This window comes from Ambystoma mexicanum, chromosome 8 (genome assembly GCF_040938575.1).
Source record: "Ambystoma mexicanum isolate Mex_15411 chromosome 8, UKY_AmexF1_1, whole genome shotgun sequence".
Lineage (NCBI taxonomy): Eukaryota > Metazoa > Chordata > Amphibia > Caudata > Ambystomatidae > Ambystoma > Ambystoma mexicanum.
This window is the reverse complement of record NC_090929.1, coordinates 689,857,967-689,870,269: the sequence shown is the minus strand read 5'-3', so window position 1 is coordinate 689,870,269 and position 12,303 is coordinate 689,857,967. Positions and strand designations below refer to the sequence as shown.

The following is a 12,303-nucleotide window of genomic DNA, read 5'->3' as shown; positions in this document are numbered from 1 at the left end:
GAGATCAGACGGGGAGGGAGGGTTGGTTGGGAAATGTTAAATGTAGAGTTAGGGTGAACATTATTTTTGTGAACTACGTTGTAATAATGTAAGAGCAGCCCTGAACATCCCAAAAAGAGACCATATCACACCAGCCAGAAGAAGTATGCACTGGTTACCCATTAAAGAGCGCATTCCATTCAAAACTCTCGCACAAATGCCTCTCTAACACTGCACCTAGATACCTATCCAGAAAATTCACCAAATCCCAATCCAACAGACCTATGTAGGCCTCACAATCCCACCTCCTCACTATCCCTAGATTCAAACTACAAAGAGCAGGGGGTTGTAGTTTCTCATGAATAGCCGCACAACACTGGAACACCCTTCCACTACACCTAAGAACGGAACCCTCCTTCGGGATCTTCCGCAAAGCACTCAAAACTTGGCTCTATTCATTTGACCTGTAACATCAGACCTCCTAAATCTTGAGAAAACAATCTATGCATCACCTCCCCATGCTGCATTCCACGCGCCTTCTGTAAACAGCGCCTAGTGCTTACTTTCTCTTATTGTTATACTAATATGCCCTTTCTGTAACTAGCGCCTAGTGCTTATATACTCTTGATGCTATACTAAGTTGCGCTTTTTTTGTAACCAGCGCCCGGATGCCCCCTGGTTTGGTGCGCTTTACAAATGACAAAATAAATAAAGATTTGCTCTTTGTGCAATTAAAATGCAATAAAGAAATGTTTAAAACAACAAAAAAAAGGTCTTTGGAACTTTGAAAGGTAATGCATTATTCTATCACAGCATATTTCCTTCTATGATATCCACTAAAAGATACCAAAACCCAAACTTATGTGATTTATGTAAGGAATGATAAAAATACCCAGACTAGATAATCATTTCTGAACATGCATCAGCCCCTGATGTAAAAATTCAAACCATGTACAGGAAAATAGGCAGGTATTGCTCAAAAGTAGAGGAAATTAAAGAATGGTTCAAAGGACAACTCATTTACATTTCCCATCAACATAAAAACATAACAGTCAACCAAACACATTTTCTCAACCTGCCAATGGATGTTAAAATAGTGCTACTAAATTTATTGTGCAATTATTATGATTCAGGAAACATAGTCAGGATCAACCTTTTACATTTTCATGGTCCCAACAGATTGAATGTACCCAAATCTGACAGTTTAAAAGGGACTTCCAAAATAGACTTAAAAATATAACCTCACAGCACGGCTCTTTACACAGTAAACTATACTTTGATCATACCCTTTAAATTACAAAAGACATTCAAATAATCACAGCAAAGAAGAAGTAAACCTATCCGATAAAAATGCAGAAAATAACTGCAACCCTTTCTTACCACATAGTTCAGCATATTCGTCGGACTTTGAATAGGTCAGCAAGATGGCTAATGCTTCCTTCCAGTTTTGCAAGTTACATTCCAGCACTATATTTCTCCAGTTATGTTGTACTAGAGAGGACAGAAGCTGAAATAGAATAAAATAATACACAAGACCAACAAGTGTTATTAATTGCACCATAAATTACATGGGCAACTTAACTGAGCAATAAAAACAATCAGCTTGTCCAGGATCATTTAAATCCCAATCACCAATACTCACAGAGAAACCCAAGCATGTTAATACAGGGCTGGTGAGGCATCAAAAAAAGTAGTACTGTAAATCAATTGATAAAAAATACATATTGATTTGCTCATCTCTACCCAGCCTACACAACTCATTACATAACATTTACAACAGAAAAGAGCTCATCACCTGTATGCATGCAAAATCAGTCTTCTCTACGCCGGCCACTGTATTCAAGTTGACAGCCTGAAAATCATGCCTGTATACACCCACACTCTGAGGAGACCCATAAGCAAGGCATTTGTGGCCAAAGCAGCTTGCATGAGTGTGAAACACATAGCATATTAATTGTGCTGTTTGAGATGTATGGAATGGAACAGATAGATATTTCACCAATCCATATTGTACCAGAAATGTTAATTAGGGTTAACATTGATTTTGCATTATTTTTGCTGCATGTATAAAAAAGAAGCATTTATAAAGTCAAGCATTTTGCCTCAAGTCAGAAAAACTAGGTTCATAGTGATTCTTGTTCTCTTAGTCATTGCTTTACCTCCTTTCACAGCCTGGTTGGGATACGCCTAGACTGCCATACAGGCGCTGAAGCTTTTCTAATTGTTTTTACTTTAAATACATTTAGAATGGCATACAAGTGATGCACCCCCTAACACACAGACTATACATCTACAAGCAGAGCATCAACAATCACTCTCTGTTCTTAGGATTTGGATCACTGCATTTGCTCTTTGGGTAGGACAGATAGGTGAAGTGATGGGTGGAAAGCAAGGAATAAGAACCCAAATCACCAAGGAAGACATTTTTTAATCATCTTTCTCCTTCCAAACCTGATTGGGAACATAACTAAATAGATAAGCACTGAACGTTCCAAAAAACGATTGCGCAGAACTTTTTGGCCAAAAGATGCATCCCTTTTAAAGGAAGTAACCAAAAAAAAAATACATGTGAGGAGGGGTGGGATGTGGTGCCCCACAGGTCCGCCCTACACGAGTCAGTCAGGTCCCTGAAAGGTCAGTGATGATGTTTTTGTCCCAATGTAAGATCTAGGACAAGTTTCAAATCCCTGTGACTAATATGCACTTTAGGGCATCCTCACATCTATTTCCCTTGGATCCTCTGCACAGGTGGTCAGGGAAAGGCCATTGCTTTTGGATCCTGACCCTAGGGGTGGAGAAGCGAAGGGGGCGGGGATCACCTGGGTGGAGGGTTCTTGGGATTGGAAGGAAGGGTCCTCAGTTGAGACGCAGTATTTCCCCTTTCCATTTTGTGACAAACCATTATTCCCAGAAACGTTTGTGGAATATTGACAACCATTTCCTTTTGGTCAGGAAAACCTTAAGAAAAATGACAAGCTTCGAAGACCCAAAAGGCGGATGAGAAGGAATAAGGTGCCTGTGTGCGAGACATGATTTCCTGCTTTCCCTATTAAGAAACAACCTAACCCTTCCCCAACATTCATGGGCTATTATAAGCCATTTCTCCTCAAATGACATTTGACAGTACTGGGACGAAGAAAAGGCAACCAAGAGCAATGAAGACTATGCTCTTTTACTACTCTGGTACTGGGGCGATTAAGATGCCTGTTAGGAGCTGTGAGGGTCAGGCATGTCCCCTTAACCGGGTCAGGCAAACTTAACTGAAGCACACCAGCACACTGTTGGAGGGCTGCGGGTGTATAAAGGGACAAAAAGACAGCTACACAGTGAGAGGGCGTGTGAGTGAGAGCAGAAGCAGCAGGGAGGCAGGCGCAAGCAGTGGGGAACAAGGTGGGAGCAGGACCTGAGACGCTGGGAACTACAGAGAAAGTTGGTTCATGGAAGCATAGCGTGAGAGCTGCAAATCCCCAGAGCCGACTGAGCTAGCTGAAAGGAGCCAGGCAGGAAGGCTGTCCCCTTTCTTTCTGCTCGAGGTGCTCGTTCCCTGGTGTTGTAGGAGCAACACCGGAGTGTCTGAGGTGCAGGAGTTGCAGCCCTGGCACTGAAGACAGAAGACTGTGTGATCGCCGCTGCAGCCCGAACTGTCAAAGCGACCAGTGAGTTTCTAATGAAAGTGAAACCCGCTGCGCAACAGTGGGAAGTCTGTTAATCAGGAATACTTTCTATTAGAGTGGTCGCATGCCTCAACCAAGCATGTTTTCGAAGGTCTCTGGTCCTTTTGTTGTCAATTACCAACCTATCTAGAGTGGTCGCGTGTGTCAAGAAAGATGTTTTCAAAGGTCTCCGAACTCCAGGCAAGTCAACTTAAGTGAAACAAACAAATATTGAACAATAACTAAAACAAAGCTTTCTAAATAATGAGAATTAAGACATTGTGAATCCAAAAAGAGAACGAAACATAAAAAATAAGCAAATCCTTACACATTGAGTTTTGAAATGAATACAACTTTCAAAAATACTCAAAAGAAAATAATATAACATTGAAGAACACTTAAATTAAAGTATGTCATCATCATATAGCTTTTATTTGACAATGCAGTAATTTGCCAAGCACATAATTATACAGCGATAAAAGCAACACATCAATACACTGTTAACAAAGACTTAATGATTAATATGTCCTGGTATACTTCCTCTGAATCCGTCACGTTATACAGAGAGTGAATTAAGAACATCCAACAGGTTTTATATAAGAAGATACACTTCGCACAATGTGAAAAATTGACATTTTGATTTTTTTTAAAAATCTGGGATCCGGATATGTGCAAATATTGAAACAGGTGCCTTCATTTATTTACTAGCATCATCACGGTGTGCAAAAAGCAATAAAGTACATATTTAATTGTTTAATATTGATAATGGTTTCATAATCAAAGTTTAAATACAGTTGTGTTAATTGGGATCCTGATTCATTGGTAAAAAAACTTCTATTTGATTGCCATCACCTTCAACTTCCAATACTTTAACTCTTTTTCGCCAAGCATGATAGATATAACATTCTACAAGAATATTACAAATATTAGAATCTAAGGTCGTAATGTATGCACATTTTGCAACAAGTGCCTTCATTAATCTACTAGCAGCATCATGGTGTGCAAAGATCAATAAAGTGCATATTTGATTGGTTAATAATAATAATTTCATAATCAAAAATGTAAATACAGTTGGATTGAGATCCTGATTCATTGTGAAAGTTTTAGATTTGAATCCCAGCGCCTTCAACTTTTAATACTTAAGCTTGTATTCGCCAAGCCTGATCGATTCAACTTGCTACAAACAATATTCCATTTATGTCACACAGCACCTGAACAACAGAATGGCTTCACTCGTACAGCATATTCCATGTGTATTATAAATTGTCTTCAAATATATGTTCCTGGCTCCACAGTAGCCCGGGCAGAAGAACAAAAAATAAACTATAGATTCCCTTGCTAGTCCCTTGCTAGTCCACATAGCAAACATGAGTCATCTCCAGTGCTATCCCACAATCTAGTGTGGCATGCCAGATTCAATTGGCCTAGCCTAAATTTCATGTAGAGGCTGCATGAGAGCAGGGGACTAACCAAATCTAAATATTTTTTCGAACCCCAATAAAGACTTGCTTGCCAAATAAATAGCTCCTGTAGACAACCCACTGCACGCATTGACCAATTCAATCTCAGCAACCTCCTGTGATATTCTCTTAGCTTTTTCCACATCACCCTTTGTGATGCCAATGTGGTTATTCAATACATCTTCCATGTTCAATTCCAACAGAAGTCTTTTCACATTTTTAAGCCAGGGCAGTGATCTACCTCCCTCAGTGTCCAACATAAATGTTAATGCTTCACGATACATGATGAGTTCAGGGGTCATCCACAGTCTTTACCAATAGGCGACAGGCCTAAAAGGTGACATCACTGTTGATTGCTCTGAGACCCAATTCTAACTAGACAGGGTTGCCCGGACATGCTGTCGACAGCCCGAGCAACCGTTTGAGGAAGCGTCTTTCAGCCAAACCCAAATTGTGACCGGTTGAGTATCCCCATATCTCCTCCCATACAAGGTGGCTGATTTTGCCTGGGGTGTGTACACAGTAAGGGCTGGCGAAATTGCACCCCGACCATGAGCTAGAAAAAAACCTCCATATTGCCCCCCCCGTATTTTTCCAATGCTGCGCTGGATTTAAATATCTGCGAGGTCCAGTTACCTTTGTCATTGAATCTAAACCCCATCTAAACCCCAAATAGTCATAACATTGGACTTGTTCAAGGGCGATTCCATTGATGTTTGATTGAACTTTTATCTGCTTTTTAAACTTTGGTCGGAAGACTAACGATTTTGTTTTCCCTATGTTAATTTCGAAATGGAGCTCTGCACATTTCTCACAAATAAGTGTAGTTGTGAGCCCCTTGCGGATGTTGGTAAAAGTACTGCGTCATCTGAAAATAAGAGTATTGAAATTGATTCTTGACCAAGTTTCGGCTGATGCAAACACTTCAATCTAACATACTGAATTACTTTGTCAATATATAGCACCATGAATAGTTCTGTTAACTCTCCCACTACTCCCCATCGCAGGCTCTGTTATTGGAGTACAATTGTATTATGACTTTCAGCAAATTGGCTGCTACTCCCCTTTTGGCCAAAATGGACCACAGCATCCCCCGTGACACACAAAAGGTGGTCCAGAGATCAACAAACACGAAAACTGGTACATCTTTCTTAGGACCGTATATATTTCTGCGTGACCAGATGTAATTGGAATGCCTGGGCGATAATGCTCATTTTGGGCCTAAACCTGGCCTTGAGATAGTTGATCAACCCTTCCTGTACCACCCATGCCCGTAAATGCTCATAAATAACTCCCCCACCCCCTTCCATCCTGTAATGAAATCGGCCTAAAGTTTCCGGGGTTCTCTCTCCCTCCTTTTTTGTAGATAGGATTATAGTTGCATTTTGCCAAGAGAGGGGGGCTCCTAATTAAATCTAAGAACAACATTGAATAAATGCCATAATACCGGTGCCCAGACAGTTGGTTCATCCATGGCCAGATCAATAGGCATTAGGTTTGGCCCTGGGGCTTTTTCCCTTCTTTGAGATCAAATTGCATTTACAACTTCCTGTAGGTCAAATTGGAGTAGGTCTGAGCTATTAGCTCTCTCCTGGACTTGTAAGGTGGTGCCCTGGGTACCAGATGTCATTTATTTCCCATGAAGATTCTGGAAAGGTTCCCTCCAAATACTTAGACTGAATTGAACGGCCATTTCATTGCTGCTACGTTTTTTATTTCCACTGTCTTCCAGAACAGGCGAATGTCCCCCGAAACTGATGCTTCCTGCAGTCTATCCCATTCATACTGAACATGCTCATCTTTTTTGGTCTTAATTGTCTGTAGCATTCTCTAAGGCGCCTCTCTTTGGTCCTGTCAAAACCCAGGCCTCTCTTTAAGCATTTCAACTTATGTAGATTGGCTGTTTTACAGTCCTCATCAAATCAGATGATCTGTTTGATGGTCCTTTTACTTATGGTCTTACAGGGTCTAGGGACAAATGGCTGTATGGTCTGAATCAGGATGTCATATACAGTGTAAGTATCTATATCTCCTGGTTCCATTATTAAGAACACTCTAGATCAGGCAGAATCGACTCAGATTTTTGGTCTCAGATATTCTAGATCAAGATCAAGCCATTTAATCCTTTAGATTGTCCCTGAATTTGGACAACATTGCTATGTGTTAGGGAGAATTCTCTGTTTAGGCTGAATTTCCTAACCTAGTGAGTCCCCCAGCAGCTTTGCTGGATTTTTGGGTTTATTTTTTTCTCCTGCCAAGAGTAAGACTCTTTTACCCTCACTCTTGGACATGATTTGAGTGTGTTTCTTTGAATCTAGATGTGTTTAATGGGCTATGGGGTCTTTTACCTCATAGGGCTTCATGTGTTTTTGTGATGTGTGTTACACAGCACCCTCAGTGCTGTAACACAGGGGTGTCATAGTGACCCCCCAGTATAGACTCCATACCCTGGGACTGACTACTGTCTCCCAGGGCATGTAAAGTCACCATTGACTTTACTAGTCTTAAATTCTGAAGAACCAGTACAAACCATCATATTGTGGACGTACTGGCTGGGGCAATTCAATTGCCCCGGGGTCTGTTAGTCGAGGCACCTCTCCGTCCCCCCTGATCGAGTTTTGGCTGGTGGCAGTGGATACTACTTTTTATATTCAACTGCGAATATTTTCCTATGGCATTTCCCATTGTTTTAGGCTACTATCTTTATTTAATTATTTACGGTAGCCTCGAACATACCGCTGGTTTATTTAATTAATATTAATTCTCCGGTTGGTATTTTTTGCCAAAACTTGATTCTAAAATGGCGTTTGTGTTCTCTTCTGTGACTCCAACCCAAGTGCAGCCCTTTGTTCCACTTTTTGGCGGGCTTCTCCACAGAAGCCCTCCAAAGTGGTGCCACTCTGTCTGGGGTACTTAGGAGGGGTGGAGGGGGATTTAGGCACCCTGGACTGAGTTGCCTAGGCAACTCAAGTCGCACTCCGTCCTAATTGGCCCAAGTGGTGAGCCGGCCGGCTCACCACTTAGCATGTTTGAGTGACAGCTAGGCTGAGTGAATGGGGGTTTTCTGCATAAAAGCAGGACTTTGGGGACTGGAACTTCAGAAGTCGCCACAGGACCTAAGAATCCGACGAGGGAGAAGCTGAGCCAACCTGCCACGACGACACCACCGGTGGAGCCCTGCTGGACCGTCTCACCACTTTTCCCAACGACAGAGGAGATCTCCCGCCGGAGAGTCTTCTTCCTTTGACTGGTGGGGATAACCAGTTTCACCGTCTTTTCGCCTTCCCGAAGTACCTCGTGGCCGCCTTGCCTGTGCCAAGCACCCCGGCAACCGGGATACCACGTTTTACCATGACCGCGAAACAAAGGTACCACCTTTAACCGGAAAACTCTGCGGCTGGTTTCTTCCCTGGCAGTGCAACGACCTTCATCTTTCCTCCAAGTCGAGATCTTCTCTTCCCCTGGACGACGACGCGACTTTCACCCACTGCCAGGAACAACTGCCACCGCTGGAGGATCCTTCCCACTTAAGGTACCGTGTCCCGCCTGGCTTCCCTTCCCACCGACTGTACGGGGTAGATTTAGCCCCCGGCTTTCGAACCTGGGTTGGCCTGGGACACCCTGGCTAAACTGTCCTGAGCCTCTCTAAACTCTTTTTGAACTCCCTGCAAGACTTTCTAAGCCTAGTGTAACTGTGTGATCTTGGGCGCATTTGTGCTCTGCTCTCTCTAAGAGTGGGCCCAGCCTTTGGACTTTGGCTCACCAGTGACTTTTTGCTCTTCTGCCTTGCTAACAGTGTTCCTGAAATCTTAGAGTGGTGTACCTTTCCATATTCTGTCTTTTTCCCTCCCTTTTTCACAAACTTATTGGAGTGCTATCTAGTCAAGCGCTCACCTCTGTATGAAAATAAGTGGTGTTTTACTAAGACTTATCTGATAAGGAAAAAGGGGTGTATATATTACAATAGTAACTGTGTTTAGAATATTTTACAACAAGAGTGCTGGAGTGTTTCAAACAGTGTGTTTTTAAATAAATAATTATATACTTTGATACCAAAGCTCTGGTCAGAGTTTGCTTGTATTGGTGTGTCTGAGTGCCTATTGTGTATACTTTGCATACTGCCTAACTCTTCTTGAGAGAAGTCTGACTGCTCAGCCACAGCTACCAGGTAAATCTGGGTGGTACAGACTGCTACCAAGTGGGTTTACTGCTAACACCTGTAGTCCTAAATCTTTTGCAGTGTTCCCTAAGGGAACTGCACAGGTTTCTGCCTAACACTATGATAACTTTAATAGTCAATCACTTGTTTACCTAGATCAATCAATATTAAAAACAGGGGCTTATGATCACTTCCCTCTTGTTCCAAAACTACAAAATCCTTTACAGGGGTCCACATTTTCAAAGATAAGAAGATACAGTCTATGTGCATAGTGCTATTAGTTCCTTGATATGTGGGTTTTGCCAGATCTTTTTCAAGGCGCCCATTACAGGTCCTTAAAGCCATACCAAATAAGGTGGCAGAACAACCGAGGACCTGCGCATGGACCCTACTCTGTGTAGTGGAGTCCAATAAAGGGATATCCCACATCTCATCTAGATCATCCCATAACCCCTTCATATCGGACAGGGGCTCAACTTGCAGGTTCAGGTCTCTAACAAGTATGGATCGTGGGCCCAAACCCCTTTGCGTTTCATTCGTTTATGCAAGATTCCTTGCTAATTCAATCCCATGTTTGATGCCCTTATTTGTAACCCGATTGTAGATGTTAAACAAGGAAATAGTTTCAGAAACCGGTGACGTGAGCACCAAGTACTGGACGTCAGGGGAACTAGATTCAATAGCTGAGAAGGCCAGTTAAGAAGAGTATTTATCAATGTAGCCAGTCTTGTCTATCGGGTCCCCTTTCTACTGGTCCAGTTCCATGGGATATATGATTGACATTTTTGAAGTCCATAGTCTTCCTATAAACATTGGGATTCTTGACCCCATAGGTGGGTATGCCCGTATTTCTAAGGACAATAAGCCCTTTTTTTAAATAGAACACAATCTTATCCTCACTCTGATCATGCATGATATGTCTTACACATTTTAATATATCACTTCTGATGATAGCCATGCACCCTCTTACATGCCTGAAATAGTGTACACATTTGCTGATCAGAGACTCCTGTGTTTCATAGAACCCTTTTGTGAGCTGCTCTACATTAAGCAGTGTAACAGATGGATCAATCTGCCATGCACTTAGGGAAAGGCAGTCTTTTTGATATTTACTGTTGTCCCTATTGAAATTTCTTGCCAACACTTGCATCCTCCCATTCCCCAAGAGTGTGGTGTTGGGAGCACTAATCCATGACAGCATTATTTTATATGTATTCTGACTGCACAGCTGCATGTTTCCAGCTGGTGGACAGAAGGGACCATTCTGCACTCTTGGATACACTCGGTCCACATAGCTGGACCCATGCATGTTTCCAATCAGAAGGTGAGGAGGACCTATAGGCTTCCTTGTTTCGCTCATACCCACCAGGTTCAATGCATAACACCCCTCACCCTCCATTGGTTCATAGACAGCGGGTTGGCCCATTAACCAAAGGACAAACTTTAACAGGAATATCCTTCAAAATGTTCTCAGTCTTTCGATTTCTAGTGAGCCCATCACCTATGGGTCCACAATGATCCATACTTAGACGGTTGTCCCAAAAACATTCCTTAAAACAAGCAAAAGCAAAAGAATGGCAGTGTTCCTTAATTACCTTTTCAAGTGAACCACACATTGTTGTCAACATTTGTAGCTCCTGTGCCAATTCTGATGTATAACCACCTGTTTCCAGCTGAGGGGCATTTAAATTATTGGAACCATGCGTTTGAGTACCTATGCTAATAGATGTACTAAAGCCCATCAAACAGTTTTGGCCATACAATGTTCTTGTTACTCCTCTGGTGGCTCCTAAGGTTATACCATTCACCTAATCATCTTGATGCTGTTCATCTCCTAGTGCCTGGTACTAATTGGATGTTGGGACCATCATTTCTGTTTTGCCTTCACCCTCCTCTGTGTTTGGTTTTTAAAACCCACACCCCATCATCTCATGTTGTTGGATGTGAATATTTCCACCGTCAGGTACATTATTCGGACTACGCAAAGTTAATAAGTCCACAGCATTTGTGTGTAATTCAATGACCTGGGCCCCTGAATCTCCATCAACCATTATCGGAAGGGCATAGTTTCTCCCACCCTCCTGCCCTTCAAATTGCCCAATCTCATAGGGGCCCAGAGGGTCCTTCTGCTTTTCAAGGCGTCTCAAAATTCTTGAGTGAGGGGTGCGTTTTAATATGGGGGCTATACTTTCTGGAAGAATTTTAATATCTTCCATAACCAATTTGGTGCATCTGCCGCTATATTAACCGGTTTAATATAAATATATACCTTCTATAGGAACATTGCACAATGAAACCTGAAGGTGTCTCACCCGCTAGTCCCCAGGGATCTGCCATCCAGGTGGCCAGGCCACGGCCATCGCTATTCGATCCAGTTCCTGGGTTTGGACGAGTGCGAAAGGATCACCTGGATGATGGGTCCTCGGGGAGTGGAAGTGGGACAATGACAGGTGAGACGCGGTACCCCCTTCCTCATAACAATTCTTCCCCATCCTACCCCGTAGGATATTCAGAAGTTCTACCCCCCTTCCGAAAGAAACACGTTCTTATACCATGAAAATCAACAGACCAACACCAGAGCAGTTTACCTGACATGTCCCAGAGGGTCAGGCAGAGGCAGGCAATTGAGAATAACCACACACACCTGACAGCCCTTTCCCTTCCTTGCAGGGATAAAAGGTGAGCACGAGAACACACTACAAGCAAGGCAGACTGCACGACGAGTCAGCTATTCAAGGACAGCAGTTCAAGAGGAGGAAAAAGGCAGCTAGAACCGAAAGGACAACAAGGAGAGAAGTGCCCTTGCCCTTTTCGACCCAGACCTGCAAAGCCTCTCTGAAAGGAATGATAAGACTGGTAATAACAGCCAGCGTGTGGTGTAGCACAGAGCCCTCCTACACTGATAACCAAAGCAGGGAGAGACGCTTGCTACCGTGGTATCATCCTTGACTCCAAAGACAAGAAACGCCAAGCGGTTCATCACACCCGGTGAGTCCGAGGGAGAACCGATGGTAAAGAAAAATATATTGAGCGAAGGTTGCAAATGGCAACA

General features: G+C 42.8%; 1 protein-coding gene across 4 annotated transcripts in view; it reads right to left on the bottom strand.

Annotated features, from left to right (window-relative positions):
* SEC31B (SEC31 homolog B, COPII coat complex component) overlaps positions 1-12,303 on the bottom strand; it is a 2,991,081-nt gene that overhangs the window by 956,779 nt on the left and 2,021,999 nt on the right. For all 4 annotated transcript variants that reach the window (XM_069610491.1, XM_069610490.1, XM_069610492.1 and 1 more), the window contains one exon: positions 1,360-1,486. In XM_069610491.1, coding sequence (XP_069466592.1) covers positions 1,360-1,486 — 127 coding nt within the window. The remainder of the gene's footprint in view (positions 1-1,359; positions 1,487-12,303) is intronic.